A 17301-nucleotide genomic window follows, 5' to 3' on the forward strand; every position below is an offset into this window, starting at 1 on the left:
AGGCGTTCTCAATTCATGGCTCATTGAGGCCAGGAAGTTGCTCTTGGTCTAGACTCAGTGCGTGAGTGTCATGTTCAAAGGGCATTAAGTTCATTCCACATGCCTTAGTGGCTTTCAGAGCATCCTCTCTGCTCCGTCTAGCATCCTCTAGTGAATCGCGCTGAGCAGCGATCATTTTAAGATTCTCTCGCGTTCCGGCTTGGACAGACCGAAAATAGAGGGCATTGGAAATGCTGATGCTCGCCTGTTGACATAAGAGTGTGAGCATCGTTACGATATGTTTTGAAAAAGGAAATTTTGAGGCGAAATAGGCTGCGCCGAGAGTTTGATCTCGGTTGCTAATAATGGGCAGACAGAGAACAGATTTGTGTTCTGATTGGCCTGCCTCGGAAGAGAAGCGAGGATCGTTGGATGCGTCGTCATAAACAATTTTTTCCCTGGAGTTAATAGCTATAGGAGAAGCAGCTATGTTAGCAGCTGCGTGTAACTGCAGAATGCTTCAACTCACCGTGTTGAATGATGGCTCTTGAGAGCGGATCATCAATAGCCCGTATAGATTGTGGATGCCTGGTAGTTCATGAGAATGATCCAAAGGAAAAAAAAGTCTGATGTACTCAGGGACTACGCAGGTACTCGGTGGCTTCATGCTTGTTGCTATGGTGTACTCGCCACCATCCAATGCAATCGCGACTGGGGTATTAAGTCAGTAACAAAAGACAGTACCCATGTCGGTATCCCATACCACAGGCATTTTGCGACCCAGAGGTTTCTAGTCAAAAAAACAGTCAACCTACTGGAGGAATGAAGCTGCCAGGAGATTATACCAGTCGCAATTTCTGTCAGTCGCCTCAAGGCTAATATAGATTGGATTAACCTGAATAATTCATGTAACAAGGACATACCAAAGAACAGATTGATGTCACTGGCGATATCTGTGCTCCACTTCAAGATTGAACCAAGATCACTTGCGTCCAAATCCAACTTTTTGCCATTTCGAGAAACAGCTCTGTTTGCTTTTACTTGCGAGAGCCCAGCGATATCACCCACTGGAACTTCTGTCTGAATTCCAATGTCCGTAGTAAAAAGGGACCTTTTGAGTGATTGTTGTGGCTTTATTCCAACCATATTTGTCATGTGTTTTCTGCAATACCGTCACAAGGCTGAGCTCTACTGAATATTGTCACTCACGCAATGCCTTGAGCACCCCACTGAGCCTGACGAGAGATACCACGTTGTTGTAATTCTTGACCGAGCCCTTCTATTCCACACCTGGAGTAATGGCCTCCTTGCTTCAACAACTATCAATGTCACCTATGCTGAAAAAACGGAAAATTATGTTACCAAGAAGAGGCCCCAGCCTTCTTCCAAAAGCCAGTCATTTTCCATGGCCAAACTTACGAAGGTAAGACACTTCGACGGAGTAAATCTTGAAAACATACCGGACTGCAAGATCATACAGTCGAAAGGCCTTAGGGTTACCAAGATACGATGACAATTCTGCATCCTGAAACTCATCAGTCATAAGAGCACCATTTGCGATGGCACATACCACAAGTGCAATCCAAATGCTCGCATTTGTTGGGCTAGGGGAGAGCCACCTTTCGTGGAAATGAACTCAGGCCAAAATTGAGACTTAAATGATATATACCTTCTCAAAAATTTCTGGTTGGATTCGATTTGTTTGATATATTTTTCCCGAAGATCCCCTGGTACTCCTCGGCGCAGGCAGGCAACCATAGCGAGACTGTGGAAGAATATTCCGTATCGAGTGTGCCTATGACTTCATAAGAAGTTAAAAAGTATCGAAGGCAAACAAAAGGGATTAGATATGTACCCAGGGTGAGCCTCGCGCGTGTTGAAGACGGCGAACCCAAGGGAGACGGCTTCGTCAACATGACCAACGCAGTAATAGCTGGCCACCTGGAGAATGCTAAGTTTTATAGCTCCAGAAAGGAAAAGAAAAGAAAACCTTGAAAGAGTTATACCTATGACAATGGAAACGACAATGGATCGATTGAAACTTGTTCTTGCAACAGAAAAGATGGTGCACGTACCAGGTGATTGCAAACGCATCACTTTCCGATGTTTCCTGAATCTGTCCAAAGAATTCCTGTTCGACGAATCCATCAGTATCAAAAAGAGTGGCAGGATCATCAGATTCATTGTAGCCGCCGTATACGCGGATGCAGTTAAGGATACCTAGTTCTCCTAAATGAATCCCAAGAAATAGATGCGAAACGGGAGAGGACCGACCCATGACCAAAATTTTCGATTCCCTCTGAGGTAGCCATTGGTCCACGTCGTTCGCGATCTAGTATATTTCAGTTCTACCAGTGATAATATCGTGAGTCAAAAACGCACCGCCTCAGCGGAAGTCACCAAATCAGAGACTGTGCTTGTAAGCTTTCGAGACACAAAACTCCAATCCGACTACCTACGATGTTCACAAATATATAGCCGAACACAAATGCTGTGAATACCCGCTAGATTCGTGTAGAGGCTAATATGGTTCATAATTCTTGTTCCCCTCGTTTACTATGAGATACGCACCGGTCACCTGCTGTCTCTCCATATTGAACAGCTTCCTCCAACCTATCAAGATTAGACTTAAGATGTATCTGATCAAATCCTGAGACGAGGGAGCAGAAAAGTACTTGAACTCGGCTTGTGACAATGAGAAAGCTTCTCACATGAGGACAAGGGTGACTAACCATTTCTCTCCCATTGTCCCACGTCTATCCGCAATTTCTAATGCCAACCTTCCTAGGTCCACCGCAAAACGATACAATCCTCTTCGCTCGGCTGTACCTGGAACTGTCCAGAAGATACCAGATGCAACGCCCGGTACCATACCACCGCTGTCGAAAAATATCATTTAGTTACTGTCGATTGGAAAGGTCATAACAAGAGCCTCACGTCAATAGAATTTGGATGCACTTGTAATCTCAGTTGGCTCATCACCGAATCACCACCAATATCAAACGCACCTTTAACCCCACCATGTCCATTAATGCGGCAGAATCTGAACTCAAATGAGCATTCATGCCTGAAGTGAGGTGATTAGTTTTTGACAATTATAGATGTGAAAGTTTTACCGGCGTCATTCAGGAGAGCAACTGCGAGTTCAATTTTGACGTCCCGGGATCGAGGTATAGAAAGAATTTCACCAAATCCGATCGACAGAATTTCATTTTTGACTTGTTGGAAGGCCGTATCTATGTCGCAGGCAGTAGGTGATGGATTGAGGTCGATTCCAAGCATCCTGAGGGCAAGTAAAATGTCACTGAAAGCTTCAGTGGTTTGGCCACGTATCCAGTGGTTTTTAGAACGTGCACGCAATAACACGCATTTATCCTCCACTCTGGTAACATGTTGCAAACACTCCTGAATAATATCATCTGAGGAATTCAGATCACCTAAAGGAATGTTAGTATATTCGTTGACGTAAGGGTAAACTACGACCTTTCCACCGATATAGACTGTCAAACTCAGCAAAAGTTAAAACTCAGATGAACTATTACACACGAGATAAGGCGTTCAAGGATCTTGAAAACGCGATCAGGATCTCCAAGCCAAGGGTTTTCGCAAAATAGCGAGCGTGCGCAAACAAAGGATTGGATGGCAAGCTATAGTAAAAGATGGAACAACAGAAAACGATAAGATAAATTGATGGAAAAACATAACAGCGTACTTCATGTGCACCTCTGGCCCAAGCCGCTTCTCCAGCATTTACTAAAACACCGAGTAACGTGTCTCTTTGGAAATGATCGCGCAACAGAGATAAACACCTGCGGCGACCTTTTTAACATGCCCGAATCGAATGATTTAGCCACCTACCTCCTCGCATATTCAGCAATGCGATAGATATCGCTAGGGTTTTCGTGTAGCATTGTGACGATGATCTACGACAGTAAGGTCGGGATACAGAGGATGACGAGAGATTTATGGACATACACGAAAGGACATATTTGCCGTGATATCAGGTGGGAGTGATTCCATTTCTGCCTGCGCTGCTTGGCGATATCGATCATGAGTGAAGCTACACATATCTCGCGCGCGCTGAATCAGCCAGCCTTCTGAGAGAGCAAGCTGTAGGCCACGCATAGAACTGCGAGTAAAATTAGAATCAACATTTTCCAGATGCGTCACTGCCTTTTGCAAATCCCGTCTGTGATTTGTCTCTTCATCACCTCTACTGTCGCTAGAATCGTCCAGGTCCATCATCGAGGCAACGTCAGTCACTTTGAATCTGGAAGTAAAGTAAGTACCTAAGTTCATGGAGAAGATCCATCGAAGACTTACGTTTCACCAAAGAAAACAGCCCAAATAAGATATCTCCTTGCTTCTTCTGGTAGACTACGCATATGTTCGCAAAGAAAAGTCAAGTCTGTTGGGTCAGAAGTTTTCTGGCCAATCATACTTTCTTCAATAGCCTTCATGTCATATCTGTATCCATTAGAAAAAAAAACATTGATGCGAGAGTCTGACTAACTCCCAGTGATTTCTTTCCAAGTTGAACGTAATCTAAGTCAAAATGAGTCTCTTCAGTTTGGAATCGCTTCGTGACACTCTTTGCGCCCACATGATGTTGTCGTTGCAAAGTCGTAAGAATGTTTTTGACCGAAAAAGCATTTCCTGAAGAAGCTCTTGTGATGAATGTTGAAAGGGCTTCACATTCGTCCTCGGAACGACGTAATGTTTTTGATATTAATGACGATATTGCTGAGTGTGACAGTGGCTCGACGTTAATCCATGTGAAACGTGATTTGCTAGAAAACATTTTCCGAACTCTCTCACAAACCTGACTAGTAAAACAATATCAGAGCCGGCCAAGCAAGAGAATTGAAGCTTGGCACGTTTTATCAGAACGAAGAGTGATGAAAATCAACTATAACACTATCAGAACAAAAACATCGAAGTCCGAAAAGTGAATATACCATCCGACTTTTCGAGTTGATGAGGGCTGAGACGAGCTCAAGGGTCCTGTTAGTGATCAATGTCTCGCCCGAAAGCATAGGAATTTTGCATACGATTCGTCGGCGTCGTGAAGGTCGTCCAAAAACAGGGCGAATAAACGAGTTTCAGCAATGACAGCAAAGACATGCTGCACCAGGAATTGAAATCGGGTTCGTAGATCACGCGTAGCAAGACGCTCTTGGGGGAGAACGTTGAGGTCGATGTTATATTGGCGCAGTACGTCTTGAAGCTCTGGAACAGCTTGGAACAGGAGGGGTACGTTACATATCTGAGGACCGAGCCGTTCTTTGAGGTTATCAACAAAACGTTGTAGATCGATATGGAAAACCATCAGTTGGCGAAGAACTGACGACATGCAACCTAACTGAGACGACTTAAATAGAAGAGGGAGAGCGATAAGTGAATGATTTGTACCATAGCTGCAAATGGAGCAAAATCTACACTCTGAAATTTGGCTTGTCCCCACAATCCATGAGCTGGTAATTGTTGAGATGATCGTATACATACGCGAAGTCGATACGTACAGCGCCACTTCGCTTGGTGATTGAGAATCATGGAGCTCTTTCCGATACTGGTAGAATCAACACGGGTGGTTTCCAATTAAACCGAAGCCACAAACTCACCCCGCCGACCCCGCCACAATAACAACTTTGGGAATTTTGAGCTGGTCGTGAGCAGCTGCTGGTCGATGGTCCTCTCCCGAATCGGAAGATCTTATTAGCCGGTTCGTAGAATTGTCCAATGCTGATGCTAACGGGACATAAAAAAAGCTGAGAACTAACGTCGAAAGCCATACTAGAGTTACTCACATCTCGACAATGTAGTATCACTGCTGTCATCGTATGCACTCGTCCCAGGATCATGATGACCACCTGAAGTAGCGACCGGAAAGTGCTGAGAAAAGCTTGTAGACGTGTTCCGTACTAGGAAGGTTTAAGCGTATGTTTGACTACCATGATGATGAATGTCACTTACTGATGTTCCGAATGACACATAACTCCTTGTCTCGACCGTACTATGAGATCCTGATCAGCGTGTGGAACAAATGCATGATATGGCACTAACCAGAGCAATCGGAAGTGTGAATTCCTATAACAACCTCATGTTCATCTTTTGATAACAGACACTAGAGCACACGAACCATAAAACGGTCTTGGAGCGCGATATCAAATAGTGGAATAAGCTAATACAGTGATTTAGCAAAACAAAAAAAAAAAGGAACGGTTAGATTTGTACTTCATGTTGCGGTTCGCTCGGGGAGTTAATAGTTGCCAGCAACCTCCTATGGCATTCCGCAAGGTCAGTCTTCAGACCTTGTGCGCTTTGATATCGCAGATCTGGATTCTTCGCTAGTAACTTTCCAATCAGACGGAGGGTGAGTAAAAAAAGCTCGAGCACAGTTCATTGACATACCTTGTCCACGATATTGGCAAGGACCTGGGGGACATCTCGTCGCACCTCGTGCACAGGCATAGGGCGCTTTTGGACAATAGAATGCATTAATTCAAAAGAACTTCCCTCGAATGGCATCTGTCCATGTCCAACAAGAAGAGTCCAGAACAAGATGCCGAGTGAATAAAGATCTGTCCGGTGGTCTTGGGTATTGGTTTCTACACTCCCGGTCTGCTCAGGAGCGAGGTAGCACAGCGCTTCTTTGACCTTTCGCTTTCGACTTTCTTCGATAGTAGTCAGTACAAGAGAGGACGGCGAGCCATAGTTTTCAAGCGATATTGCGCGGTTGCCGAAATGAACAAAACGAACAGCTCCCGTGTATGCGTTGAGATGGAAGGCATTTCCTCGAACTACGACAATGCATGAGGATTCGATAATCAAAAGCCAGTGATTATAGGTCACCTTCCCGATGAATGATTCCATGTCTGATTGAACATGGACTATGAGTAGCGAGATTGTAAGATACGCTGCAATACACACTTGTTCAACACTTCGAGACAATGAGTTGCTTGTATAGCAAATCTTGCAAAACGTGAGCATTAAATTTATTGACACAACTTCACATACTCTAGAAATGTGGCAAGATCCATTATATCATACCCATCCCCATCCTCGGAAACTTCAGGTGCTCCTTCATTATCCAGCATTGCCACATCGATTGACGTCCGTGTTCGCACTGATTCAGCAAGTAGCAGGTCGTTTATCTTATGGGCTGGTAGAAAGCGTCCAAGGACGTTGACGCCTGGATGGGTCAATAAAAGCACAAAGCAGTCTCCATGTGCAGGAGGGATCCTTAGATAGTCGAGCACTTTAAGACAGATTGAGTTTGCCTCAGATAATCCAGCGAGACTTCCAAGTCTACCACAGATGCCATCAGTACGAATTCTGAACGTGTAATGAAACAATCGCACATGTGAGTTTCTCTCTCCAAACACATTGACGCATTTGACTGGGCAGGCACAATTTTTGCAAGGACATTCGAGCCATCAGTCAAACTGTTACCTTCCGCAAGCATTGTCAAGCCACCAGTATCGCGCCAAGGGACAACCTTAACCTGATTGAAATCCCCCGTTTGACCAGTGCAAAGGGTAGAATTACCTTCTCAAAGGTATATCCAGGAATCGAAAGTGTGCTTTCCTTGAAGAATACATTGGGGAATGTGGGCTGGCCAATTTTGCGACGCATGTTCAATGGAAGTGGTCAAGTAAGGCAGTTGTGCGAGGCAGCACCGTGACGAGTGACCTCTCGGCTTAACCTGAACGGTTTCGACGTAAAGACTGACGTCACTCTTTTTTGATCCACACCAGATCCACACGCTCAAATTGGCTCACTCAGGATCAAATCATGATCTAGTTTTCTCAGAGGTGATAGGCCAAAACGGACAAAACATTACAATTGACTGGCCAAGACTACATCAGAAGCAAAACGAAAAAAACAAGAATATCTACGAAGTCACTGTAATAGGGTAAGTACTTGCGCTCGTGAACTTTGATTTGAAAGCTCACTGTAACTGGCTGGATCGATATGGTCAGGTAATTCTGGAACAGCAACCTCGAATCGAGATTGAATTGCCGCCATGACTTGCTGATCGGACTCCGAAGTCACAAAAGTGATGGCAAGACCTTTTGTGCCAAAACGGCCAGCACGACTGGATAAAACCCGAATTGATTATCCCTGGTTGAATGAAGTGATAAAGTAAACACGCACCCCACACGATGCAAGTAGCTATCTGGATCCGGAGGGCAGTCATAGTTCACAACAATGTTGACACGCTCCACATCAATGCCCCGACCAAAAATGTCAGTCGCCACAAGAATGCGCTTCTCGAAAGCCTTGAAAGCAGTATAGCGATTAATTCTAAAGTTAGAACGCCGATTAGAAAAGCTACAACACGAGATCCAGCTCCGTACCGTTCTTCTTGAGTGAGACCAGAGTGAATGGAGATACTCGGAAAATTGCACGAAACAAGCAGTTTGTCAAGCTCAATACAGCGAGCAACGGACTTAACAAAGATGACAACCTACGCGAAGTTATGAGTTTCCGTTTCAGCTATAATAAATTGGCAGCTCACTTGGTTGAACTCGAGCGTATCCAGTAAATCATTCAATTTTCTATTTTTCTGCACTTCTTCTAGTTTGACGTAATGCTGCTGCAAACCGTGCAATGTCAACTTGGTTTCATCATCGACGAAAATTTCCAGCGGCTAGAAATTAAAAGCGTCAATCATATTTGACTTGAAGGAAAAACAATATTCATCTTACATTGGCCATGAACTTTTTGCATGTCACGCGAATTTCCTTCGCCAATGTAGCACTGAACATCATAACTTGCTTGTGATGGGGAGTAGCTCGAAAGATTTCTTGCACGTCACGACGCATGTCTGGTGAGCGATGTTGCAATTAGATGATCTGGTCGTTAAGAAGTTGCAAGAGAAAAAGAAAGCAGTCAAAGTGGCATCGAGTCGATCTTGCGTCGGCGGATGGGAAGTGATCTTCATAATCCTCCAAAATCCCATGTTCTCCCGTCAACCGCTACGATCTCCATACATTGAAACGCGTAGATCAACCACAGCCTTAAGCTTTCGCATACGAATGCACCTCCCGAAAGTTGAACTCCCTCCAACACGCGTATGCCCAGGATATAACGCCCCGATAGTGGCGAACTAGGTCCTGCTTAACACTAGGTGCAATCGACTAGTCGATGCAATGGACGAATGAAATGGATTTTAAAGCCCCAAACTCGACTAACCAAGCTGTTCAAGCATCTTGTCACACTCGTCCAGAACGAAGTGCTTCACGTTTTTTGCATCCAAAACCTTGTCACGCGCAAGGGCATTTAATCGACCAGGAGTTGCGACGACGATGTGAGGACATTTATTCTTGTCTCGAAGAATTTCGGCATCTTTGGCGACAGGGGTCCCACCATAAAATGTGCTGACGCGAACATCGGGCATATACTTCGCAAAGCGGGTGTACTCATTCTTGATTTGAAAAGCGAGTTCACGAGTGTGGCAAAGGACGATGACTGAGACTTCGCCATTTACGGGCTCCAATTGCTGGAGTGTTGCAAGAACGAAGACTGCAGTCTTTCCATGGCCTGATTTGGCCTGGCAAAGGACATCCATGCCCAAGACGGCTTGTGGGATACACTCTTGTTGAACTTCACAAAAAGCGTCAGTTATTGGCGAGAAATAAGTTAAGTAATCCACCTTCAGAGGGATGTTCGAAGCCAAGGTCACTAATGGCACGTAAGAGTTCCGGCTTCAACAAAAAGTCCCTGGGGAAACGTGTAAACGCCAGATACGTGAACTATGGTGTGAATACTCACTTAAACCCTGTTGAATGAATGCCAGAAAACGTTTTTTTGTCCTTGTCATTGTCCCCGCCTGCTACTGCACCTGTAGCAGGAGCTCCGTTGGTGCCGGCAGCCGTTGCACCACTGTTTGGCACGAGATCATGCTCATCCTCGTAGTCGATAAGGTCGTCGTTGTCGTGCGCGCTCATAGTTGAAAGTGAGAAGAGTAGAAAAGAAAGGTAAGAAAGAACGAAGCACACCTGTTGCGTGTGTCACAGTCGCGCCATGATTGGTTTCACAGCTCTAGACAAACAAAGCCAACCCGCACGGACCCTGCACGTGCAGACATGCTCACAAGTTGTTCAGTGCTATGTTTCAACTCAAAGCCTTGGAATAATCTCACTACCAGTCGCGTCAATCTCAACTCTGAGACTGAAATACTGACACGTGACTTCGAGGATGCCTAGTAAAACGCCAGTGACACAGCGCTGTGGACAGTAATCCCATAAATGCATTTCCTCTGACGGGACGAACTCGTTGGTACTACCAGTCATTTAACTCGCAATTATACTAATGAAACTGCTGATCTTCCACCGCGGGCTCATACCAGAGGTGAGCTAAGTATAGGGGATCGCTCGCATGTTGGACCGAAATCTGCATCAGATCGCTCTCTCATATTCGTTGTCCAAAAACGGAAAATCCGAAAAGAGCCGATGCTCGAGGTCTCCTTAAGTACACGCAGTATACTTAATTTTCCTACCGCGCAACTTTGCACTACCGATACACCTCCTGGCTGCACCGTGAGAGGCTTATAAGAGGTGGACCCGCGCCGGTGTTATACCTCCTCGATAGTGCCTGTACATCAATTTTAGTCGACTCACGGAATAACGTCCTGCATGGCAACTAGTTATCCATTTTGGTCTGTCCTCAGTTTGTGTTCCAGCGCGAAAAACGCGTCCCTGACTATCTTTCCTAGGCTTGGAGGTCCGATTTAACGTCACGAATTCTATGCTATGTTCACCTTCATTTATATTTTGCACGTCTAGGTGTCGCAGCTTCGAGTACGTCTGGAATTGCTTGTTATTCATAACTGGAATTGATGGTCGTAACAGTGGCTGCGTCATGTACTCATCCACTTGACGTTGTCAAAGTGTAAGTGTTCTGAGAAGACATTCATGATTATCAATGACTTTTTTTAGGCGGATGCAAACATTACAATCTGCTTCGGGTTCTGTACCACCTTCAACACTCTATGTCATCCGTTCTTCAATTTCTCAATCGGGTTTCCGGAGTCTTTATGCTGGGCTCACGGCGTCTCTCATGCGCCAGATGTCATATTCTATGGTGCGCCTAGGGAGCTACGAGAAAATGAAAGAGCACCTTTCTGGAGAAGGACGGCCTTCGGCGCTTCAATTATTGTTCGCAGCTAGCTTGGCCGGAGGACTTGGTGGGATTGCCGGCAATCCTGCAGGTATGTTTCCAGTTCGCTGGTCTGCCTCTGCCTCACTGGTATTAGATATCGTCCTTGTACGAATGACAAGTGATCTAATTCGACAGCCGGACAAACGCTACAACTATTCAAATGCCGTCGCCGGTCTTATAAGCCTTATCAAGTCGGAGGGTCTCCATGGTTTAGCAAGAGGGATCGGCACCAACACTGTAAGTTGGGAACTGCATCAATTTTCTTTAAGACTTATCATTATTTAGACGAGGGCGGTTCTTATGAATGTATGTTTTATTCCGCTGCAGCCTGACCGTAGAATTTGACTTTGTCCCTAGGCTTCCCAAGTCTGCTCGTGCGTGGTAATTTAATCCGTGTTCCGTAACTTTCTAATGCCCGACCGCAGCTACGACTTCTTCAAGGGCATGTTGCTTCACAAAACTTTACCCGGCTTCAATTATGAACTTCGAGACAATTTACTGACGCACTTCCTTGCAAGCGGCTTGGCTGGCACTGTTGCAACCAGTGCGTAGCTTTTTTTGCCATTGGTTGATTACACTTCCATGCGTCTTCTAGCCGTCTGTTCTCCCGCGGATGTTGTGAGGTCCCGAGTGATGGCCACTGTAAGTGAAGCCATCAGAGTGTTCCATTCAATCTCTGAGCTATGGTTATTCAGTCCTCGAAGGCGCCAGTGTCACAAGTCCTGGCACGTTCCATCCGTGAAGAGGGCATCACATTCCTTTTCAAAGGTTGGACTCCCGCCTTCATCCGTTTGGGACCTAATACGGTCTTGTTATTCGTCTTCTTCGAGGTATGGCGCTTCCTTTCTTGCTGCCCCTTGACTCACACTCGTTTCATTAGCAACTCAAAGATGCATGGAGGAAAACGTCGTGAAGGTTCCGTGCATTGGCCTGTCGATTTGGCCTACCTTGTACGTGCTTCACTCAACATTATATAGCAGTGAATTACATGGGCCAGTTCCTCACTTAGACAAACTCTTCTAAGAGAGGGGCCCATAAAACCTGATGTGTCCTATTACTTGCATTCTTTATACTATGATGTACAGGCTACAGAGTCATATCGCAAAACAATCCTGTCGAGATTCGTAGCATAAGCTTTCTGAATGAAAGTGTGTCCTGTGCGAAAAAGTGCTGAGCTTACTACCCGAGTTCGCAGAGAAGTGGCACTATTGCGCAGTTTGTGTCGAACTGGGGCCAATGAAGGCATGCACATAGATGCCTTTTTTGCAGATTGGGCGTGTATATCACCAAATACGGAAGAAGTATGAAATTTTCAAAGCTGGCACAATAAGTACTTATAGAGACAATCACTTACGTAAACTACTTACTTATGAACCCTATCACTTTCTTAAGGTAGCAAGCTGGTAGCGAGTATCCTCTGTTGCCCTTTACTTGAGTCATGGAGACTTTTCAACTGCTATCAAACGGCGGGGTCAAGTTCAACAAAGGTAAATACAAGAAGGATGTCAGTTTATTCACTGTGTGTGCCGTATCACTTTGCAGCGGCGTGTTCGGTCTTGATCATACTATTTGACCCAGGAAACCAGAAGACCGCCTTCAACTTCGCATGGAGACTTGCCTACAGAGCTAGATTATTTCAAATATGCCCGAAGTAGCTCCGAAAAACGAAAATACTCCAGCATCCCTACGCAACAACAGAACGTCGAATGGAAGGGTGACGAGGACGAGGACGATGACCATGTGGCGGAACAGTCGCAAGAAGCAAAGTCGTTGATCGCCAAGCACCGCGTAACTGTTAAAGGTAACGACATTCCAAACCCTGTCGGCTCATTCGAGGTACTTCGCGAAAAATACCACATCTCGAATCAATTATTCCAGAACCTTTCCAAGAGCGGTTATCGACATCCAACAAGTATACAGTCTCATGCAGTACCCATTATGATGAATGTACGTTCTTCCCTCATTCACAGTGCCGTTTTAACCTGGATGAACAGTCTCGCGACCTTGCCGCTATTTCACCGACAGGTACCGGCAAAACACTCTCCTATCTACTGCCTATTTTGGCGCGACTGCAGGCCCCGATATCGAGTATGAAGAATGAAGCATACCTTGGTGTTCGCGCGTTGGTGGTAGTTCCAACGCGAGAGCTCGCGTATCAGATATACAACGAATCGCTTAAATTAACACAAGGTCGGAATTGGCGGACTATCATGTTCACCAAGGCAACAGCTAATACGTTGGCGGTTAAGGAGGTGAGAGATAAAGTCGGTAAGGGTATCCCATGTCTTCATATGCAACATTCTTATTTCATTGTGCAGATGTCATCATCAGCACACCGCTACGGCTTGTAGCATCGCTACGAGCGGGAATTATCGACTTACAAAAGTAACGTACAGCGAAGAATACAGGAAAGCTATTTACTGATTTGCTGTATAGCATTCGCCATCTCGTTCTGGACGAGGCGGATAGACTATTCGACAAAGAGTTTTTCTCCCAAACACAAGAAATCATTACATACTGCAATCATCCAGGAGTTCAAAAAGCCGTCTTCAGTGCTACACTTCCTGCGGGTGCCGAGAAGATTGCAATGGAAATGTTACAGGACCCAATACGAATCGTTGTCGGCCTTAAGTGCGTACAGTGGAACCATTGAGAGAATTTCCCTGATATGATCGATATCTCAGAGACACGCCGCTGCCTCTCATCCACCAGAGCCTGACTTATGTCGCTGACGACCAATCCAAGCTTCCCAGTCTGCTCGGCCATTTCGCAAGACCATATAATCCCCCTATCCTCATCTTCACTTCCACACAAATACGTGCATCCTCTCTGGCGGAAGAGCTTGTGATGAGCGGGATCCCGAATGTAGATTGCTTGCATGCTGGTATGACTCAGAAAGAGCGCGATGAAAGCGTTGGTCGTATGAGGCAAGGCAAAAGCTGGATTATGGTCACCACAGAAGTCATGGCTCGCGGTATGGACTTCAAGGGTGTACGGGAGGTGATAAACTATGATTTTCCGACGAGTGTACAAAGTTATGTCCATAGAATAGGTATGTGTGCTCTCGACAGAATTACATCAGCCCTTATTGTTTTTGAAGGTCGTACGGGTCGCGCTGGTCGGGAAGGCAAAGCTACCACATTCTTCACGGATGAGGATGCCCCTTTTTTAAAGTCGTATGTTGCAGTTTCCTAGGTTTGACTTTCAGTTAATTTCCTCCGCTTCTTCTGCAGCATTGCCAATGTAATTATGCAATCTGGTCAAACAGTACCAGATTGGATCATCAAACTTCCTAAGCCCTCAAAAATGAAGCGAAAGGCTATGGGTAAAGTCAAACGGCCCGAAACCGTGAACGACGCCCGAAATATCGGGCGTCAAGACGCTATCAGAAAACGGTGCGCCTTCGCAGTGTGGTTTCCTGCTGATATTCACCCAGAAACTTATATCAGTGATATTATTGCGGCGTCCAAACGAAGGAAGATCAACATTATCTCCCAGGCAGGACAGCAAAAAAGTCATAAGATATCAGAAGTAACCAGTGCTGATGATTCCTCGTAAGCATGAATGGGAGTTGGGTCTACATAGTCACCGTTTCGTTCGGGTTCGTTTCGTGGCTGGTTCAGAAATTGAATCGTCCACCACTATACTCGCTATCCGACGTTGCTCCTGTAGCCAGGCAACGCATTCCTGCTTACTGCTTGTCGGGTGTTCCAGTTGCCACTCGATGACTTGGCCCAGTACTTTTCCTAGCCATGCACCAGGTTTTGTTGCTCCTAATGCTGTTACGACTTGCCGGCCCTAGATATGGAGTGAATAAATTAATTGAAAGGCAATGCAACAACTGACGTCCAGCAAAGGCTTCATCTCGCCCGCATTACGAAGGTCAAAATTGTCTACGTTTCTGGCGAAGCTATTATATTTTTCGATAATGATAATCGCATTCTTTTCTAAACTCCAAATTCTGTTAAGTGCGTCAATTAATATTAGAGAAGTTGCGAACCATCCAAAGCATCGTTTTCAACATCGTAACATTCCACAAGCTCTAGCACCAGTGAAAAGAGGAACGAACTTGTCCAATGAACGCCAACGACAGGGTTATGGATGGTTCTCTCTCGTAATAAAAGTCCTGCTTTATGTCGGCTATATTGGGTTTAAATGTTTAACTCGACGCACCAATTCCAACCCGTTCTGATGATGGATGTAACTTGCTTGAATCAGAAACGGCAGAAGCAATTAAATCACAAGCTGTAAACAATGGAGGTATGCCATCTAAAAAGTGAAACTGTGTTCCAAGCTTCAGTGATTCGCGTAACACGAGTTCAACCAGTTGCTTTTCCTTGCTCTTCGTGTCGCGATAGGTCAAACGCCTGTAAGGTGTCAATGCGGCTGCAAGATAGAGGCGTGATGAGCATGTCGGATCGTTGACGACGGCTTCATAATAAACTGAGTCGAGATTAGGAATCTTTGAACCGGATTTTTGTTCCCGACGCTCGAAAAGATATCGCAGTACTAAAACGGTGGTCCAACCAATACGGGCAGGCTCGGGCATCCCAGATAGAGAGGAGGAGAATGCTTCGGGAATTGCGAAGAAGATCGCTGGATAGAGGGACAAATTGTAGATAAGTTCGATGGAACGGGTCGGGTCCCTGCCTATTTTCTGGTTAGGACTAAAACAACGACAAAAGACGTGATCACCTCTCATCATCTTGACCAACTCTTCACCTACCCGCTCCCGGGCTACTTTATTAACAATAGCTTTCTTGGACCAGATGTAAGGACCCAGATTAACGAAAGTATAAATTAAGCCTTACTTGGATCAACGGATCTTTCGCAGCCTCCTCTAATTCCGGAACAGTTCTGAAACCAAGACGACTAGCAAATCTTATGCATCGCAACACACGTAGAGGGTCGTCTAAAAATGTTTCTCGGGGGGGAAGAGGTGTTCGGACGATACCACTTTCAAGGTCATCACGCCCCTATGGTCCATGAGTATATTCATGATTCACATGAAAGAATCTCACTTTGCCAGTAAAATCCTCTACTTCACGTGAATGAACATTATAGAACAACGCGTTGATAGTAATGTCTCTTCTCAAAGCATCTTGAAGGGGAGTTCCAAATGACTATATGACCGTGACCAGGTTAACTGAGCAGAGCTGAAAAGAAATGATAAACCCACAACACCAGTTGGAATACGACTGTCGCTCGCATATTCTTCACACCTGAGGTTCACAATATCAACTTCCAGCCCGAATACTTTAAAGGTGGCTGTTTCTAGGTGTTTTGATTGTTCTGGATTTTGCGCAATCTTGCTGATCGTTCCCGTTTCTACGCCATTCCTAGCGGCGTATGCAGCTAATCCCTCGGCAAAAGTAAAACCCATAGAATTGCTTAGTGCGATGTCGATATCATGACATTCTGAGCCAAGTAACTGTCGTGAATTGAGACGACTGTAGAGATGGTTTGTGTTATCCGTGCTGACCTTGTCGCGTACCCAACCACCTGCGATTCTGCATACTGTACGCATGGAAACGTCTTCCTGTGCATTCTTCACATAGTCATCAAGAAGTTGGCAAACGCGATCCTCGTCTTCTGTGAGTCGGATATGAGTATCCGACGAGACGAAACATCTATCCACGGGGTAGCTGCGGAGAGACATTGTAGAAGACAACCTGACAGATTTCCTGAACCCTCTTTTACCACGAAGTGAGAGACGAAGGCAAAACATATACTAGCACTAGATGTTATGAATTGTTTCTACCTTCTTACACGCGTGACTCATTGTATATTACCATCGTTTAACACTTTAACTACCATATATAAACTACCAGGAATCCATATCGTAAAACTAGTTTGGTATTACTTCCTTGTTTTCCGTCGTATCAATTCAAGTATCTTTTTTCGCAGATAACACTTGACAAGTTAGGGAGTATGTGATCCATTAAACACTCCAGAGCAGCAGTTGCGTAGATATCACGAGTTCTCAAAATTAATTGCTATGAACCGCTGAAGCTTGTACGGTGTATCCAATCACCCAGCACACAATTATGAGAATTGTTAATTTACCGTCGCAGCTCACGACCACCATGAGTTTGGATTCGGGCAATGCCATCCTTTTCCCACGGTCGCTGACCTTCTGGTGAACTCGAGGTTCTG

At 45.3% G+C, this 17301-nt stretch overlaps 5 protein-coding genes across 5 annotated transcripts; 2 read left to right on the forward strand and 3 right to left on the reverse strand.

The window, feature by feature from the left end:
* Window positions 1–13: 13 nt before the first annotated feature.
* On the reverse strand, window positions 14–7614 carry AGABI2DRAFT_114318 (hypothetical protein; the record flags this gene model as incomplete). Its single annotated transcript, XM_006454508.1, has 45 exons — window positions 14–450; window positions 509–567; window positions 615–690; window positions 743–769; window positions 825–854; window positions 903–1141; window positions 1189–1289; window positions 1342–1393; window positions 1440–1504; window positions 1550–1598; window positions 1649–1774; window positions 1835–1920; window positions 1970–1985; window positions 2055–2311; window positions 2362–2390; window positions 2439–2500; window positions 2551–2664; window positions 2712–2858; window positions 2917–2936; window positions 2988–3046; window positions 3096–3416; window positions 3463–3479; window positions 3526–3626; window positions 3692–3788; window positions 3838–3902; window positions 3955–4249; window positions 4303–4433; window positions 4493–4805; window positions 4857–4888; window positions 4938–4983; window positions 5031–5341; window positions 5392–5453; window positions 5502–5548; window positions 5601–5727; window positions 5787–5900; window positions 5953–5992; window positions 6043–6066; window positions 6119–6160; window positions 6214–6333; window positions 6391–6779; window positions 6832–6854; window positions 6910–6951; window positions 6997–7287; window positions 7341–7477; window positions 7528–7614. The coding sequence occupies 45 exons, from the start codon at window positions 7612–7614 to the stop codon at window positions 14–16; spliced, it is 5325 nt and encodes a 1774-aa protein (XP_006454571.1).
* Window positions 7615–7790: 176 nt separating this feature from the next.
* AGABI2DRAFT_189825 (hypothetical protein) lies at window positions 7791–9978 on the reverse strand. The gene is made up of 9 exons (XM_006454509.1): window positions 9757–9978; window positions 9638–9705; window positions 9178–9588; window positions 8691–8809; window positions 8501–8632; window positions 8340–8449; window positions 8137–8286; window positions 7935–8077; window positions 7791–7884 (listed from the first exon to the last, which is right to left on the reverse strand). The coding sequence occupies exons 1-9, from the start codon at window positions 9930–9932 to the stop codon at window positions 7874–7876; spliced, it is 1320 nt and encodes a 439-aa protein (XP_006454572.1). The 5' UTR covers window positions 9933–9978; the 3' UTR covers window positions 7791–7873.
* Window positions 9979–10408: 430 nt separating this feature from the next.
* AGABI2DRAFT_189826 (hypothetical protein) lies at window positions 10409–12312 on the forward strand. Its single transcript, XM_006454510.1, has 13 exons — window positions 10409–10642; window positions 10700–10707; window positions 10770–10784; window positions 10836–10875; window positions 10923–11194; window positions 11240–11382; window positions 11431–11451; window positions 11503–11519; window positions 11571–11689; window positions 11741–11787; window positions 11841–11975; window positions 12026–12095; window positions 12155–12312. The coding sequence occupies exons 1-12, from the start codon at window positions 10620–10622 to the stop codon at window positions 12056–12058; spliced, it is 873 nt and encodes a 290-aa protein (XP_006454573.1). The 5' UTR covers window positions 10409–10619; the 3' UTR covers window positions 12059–12095; window positions 12155–12312.
* Window positions 12313–12560: 248 nt separating this feature from the next.
* AGABI2DRAFT_189828 (hypothetical protein) lies at window positions 12561–14979 on the forward strand. The gene is made up of 9 exons (XM_006454511.1): window positions 12561–12664; window positions 12724–13092; window positions 13140–13413; window positions 13464–13530; window positions 13582–13776; window positions 13830–14197; window positions 14246–14321; window positions 14379–14540; window positions 14595–14979. Exons 1-9 carry the CDS (start codon window positions 12584–12586, stop codon window positions 14701–14703), a joined length of 1701 nt encoding a protein of 566 aa, XP_006454574.1. The 5' UTR covers window positions 12561–12583; the 3' UTR covers window positions 14704–14979.
* Window positions 14980–15589: 610 nt separating this feature from the next.
* AGABI2DRAFT_176078 (hypothetical protein) lies at window positions 15590–16830 on the reverse strand (the record flags this gene model as incomplete). The annotated part of the gene is made up of 6 exons (XM_006454512.1): window positions 16628–16830; window positions 16325–16576; window positions 16167–16268; window positions 15957–16121; window positions 15841–15904; window positions 15590–15795 (listed from the first exon to the last, which is right to left on the reverse strand). Coding segments are annotated over exons 1-6 (966 nt in total), but the record flags the coding sequence as incomplete, so codon positions are not given.
* Between the last annotated feature and the right edge of the window lie 471 nt (window positions 16831–17301).

Source organism: Agaricus bisporus (genome assembly GCF_000300575.1).
Source record: "Agaricus bisporus var. bisporus H97 unplaced genomic scaffold AGABI2scaffold_1, whole genome shotgun sequence".
NCBI lineage: Eukaryota > Fungi > Basidiomycota > Agaricomycetes > Agaricales > Agaricaceae > Agaricus > Agaricus bisporus.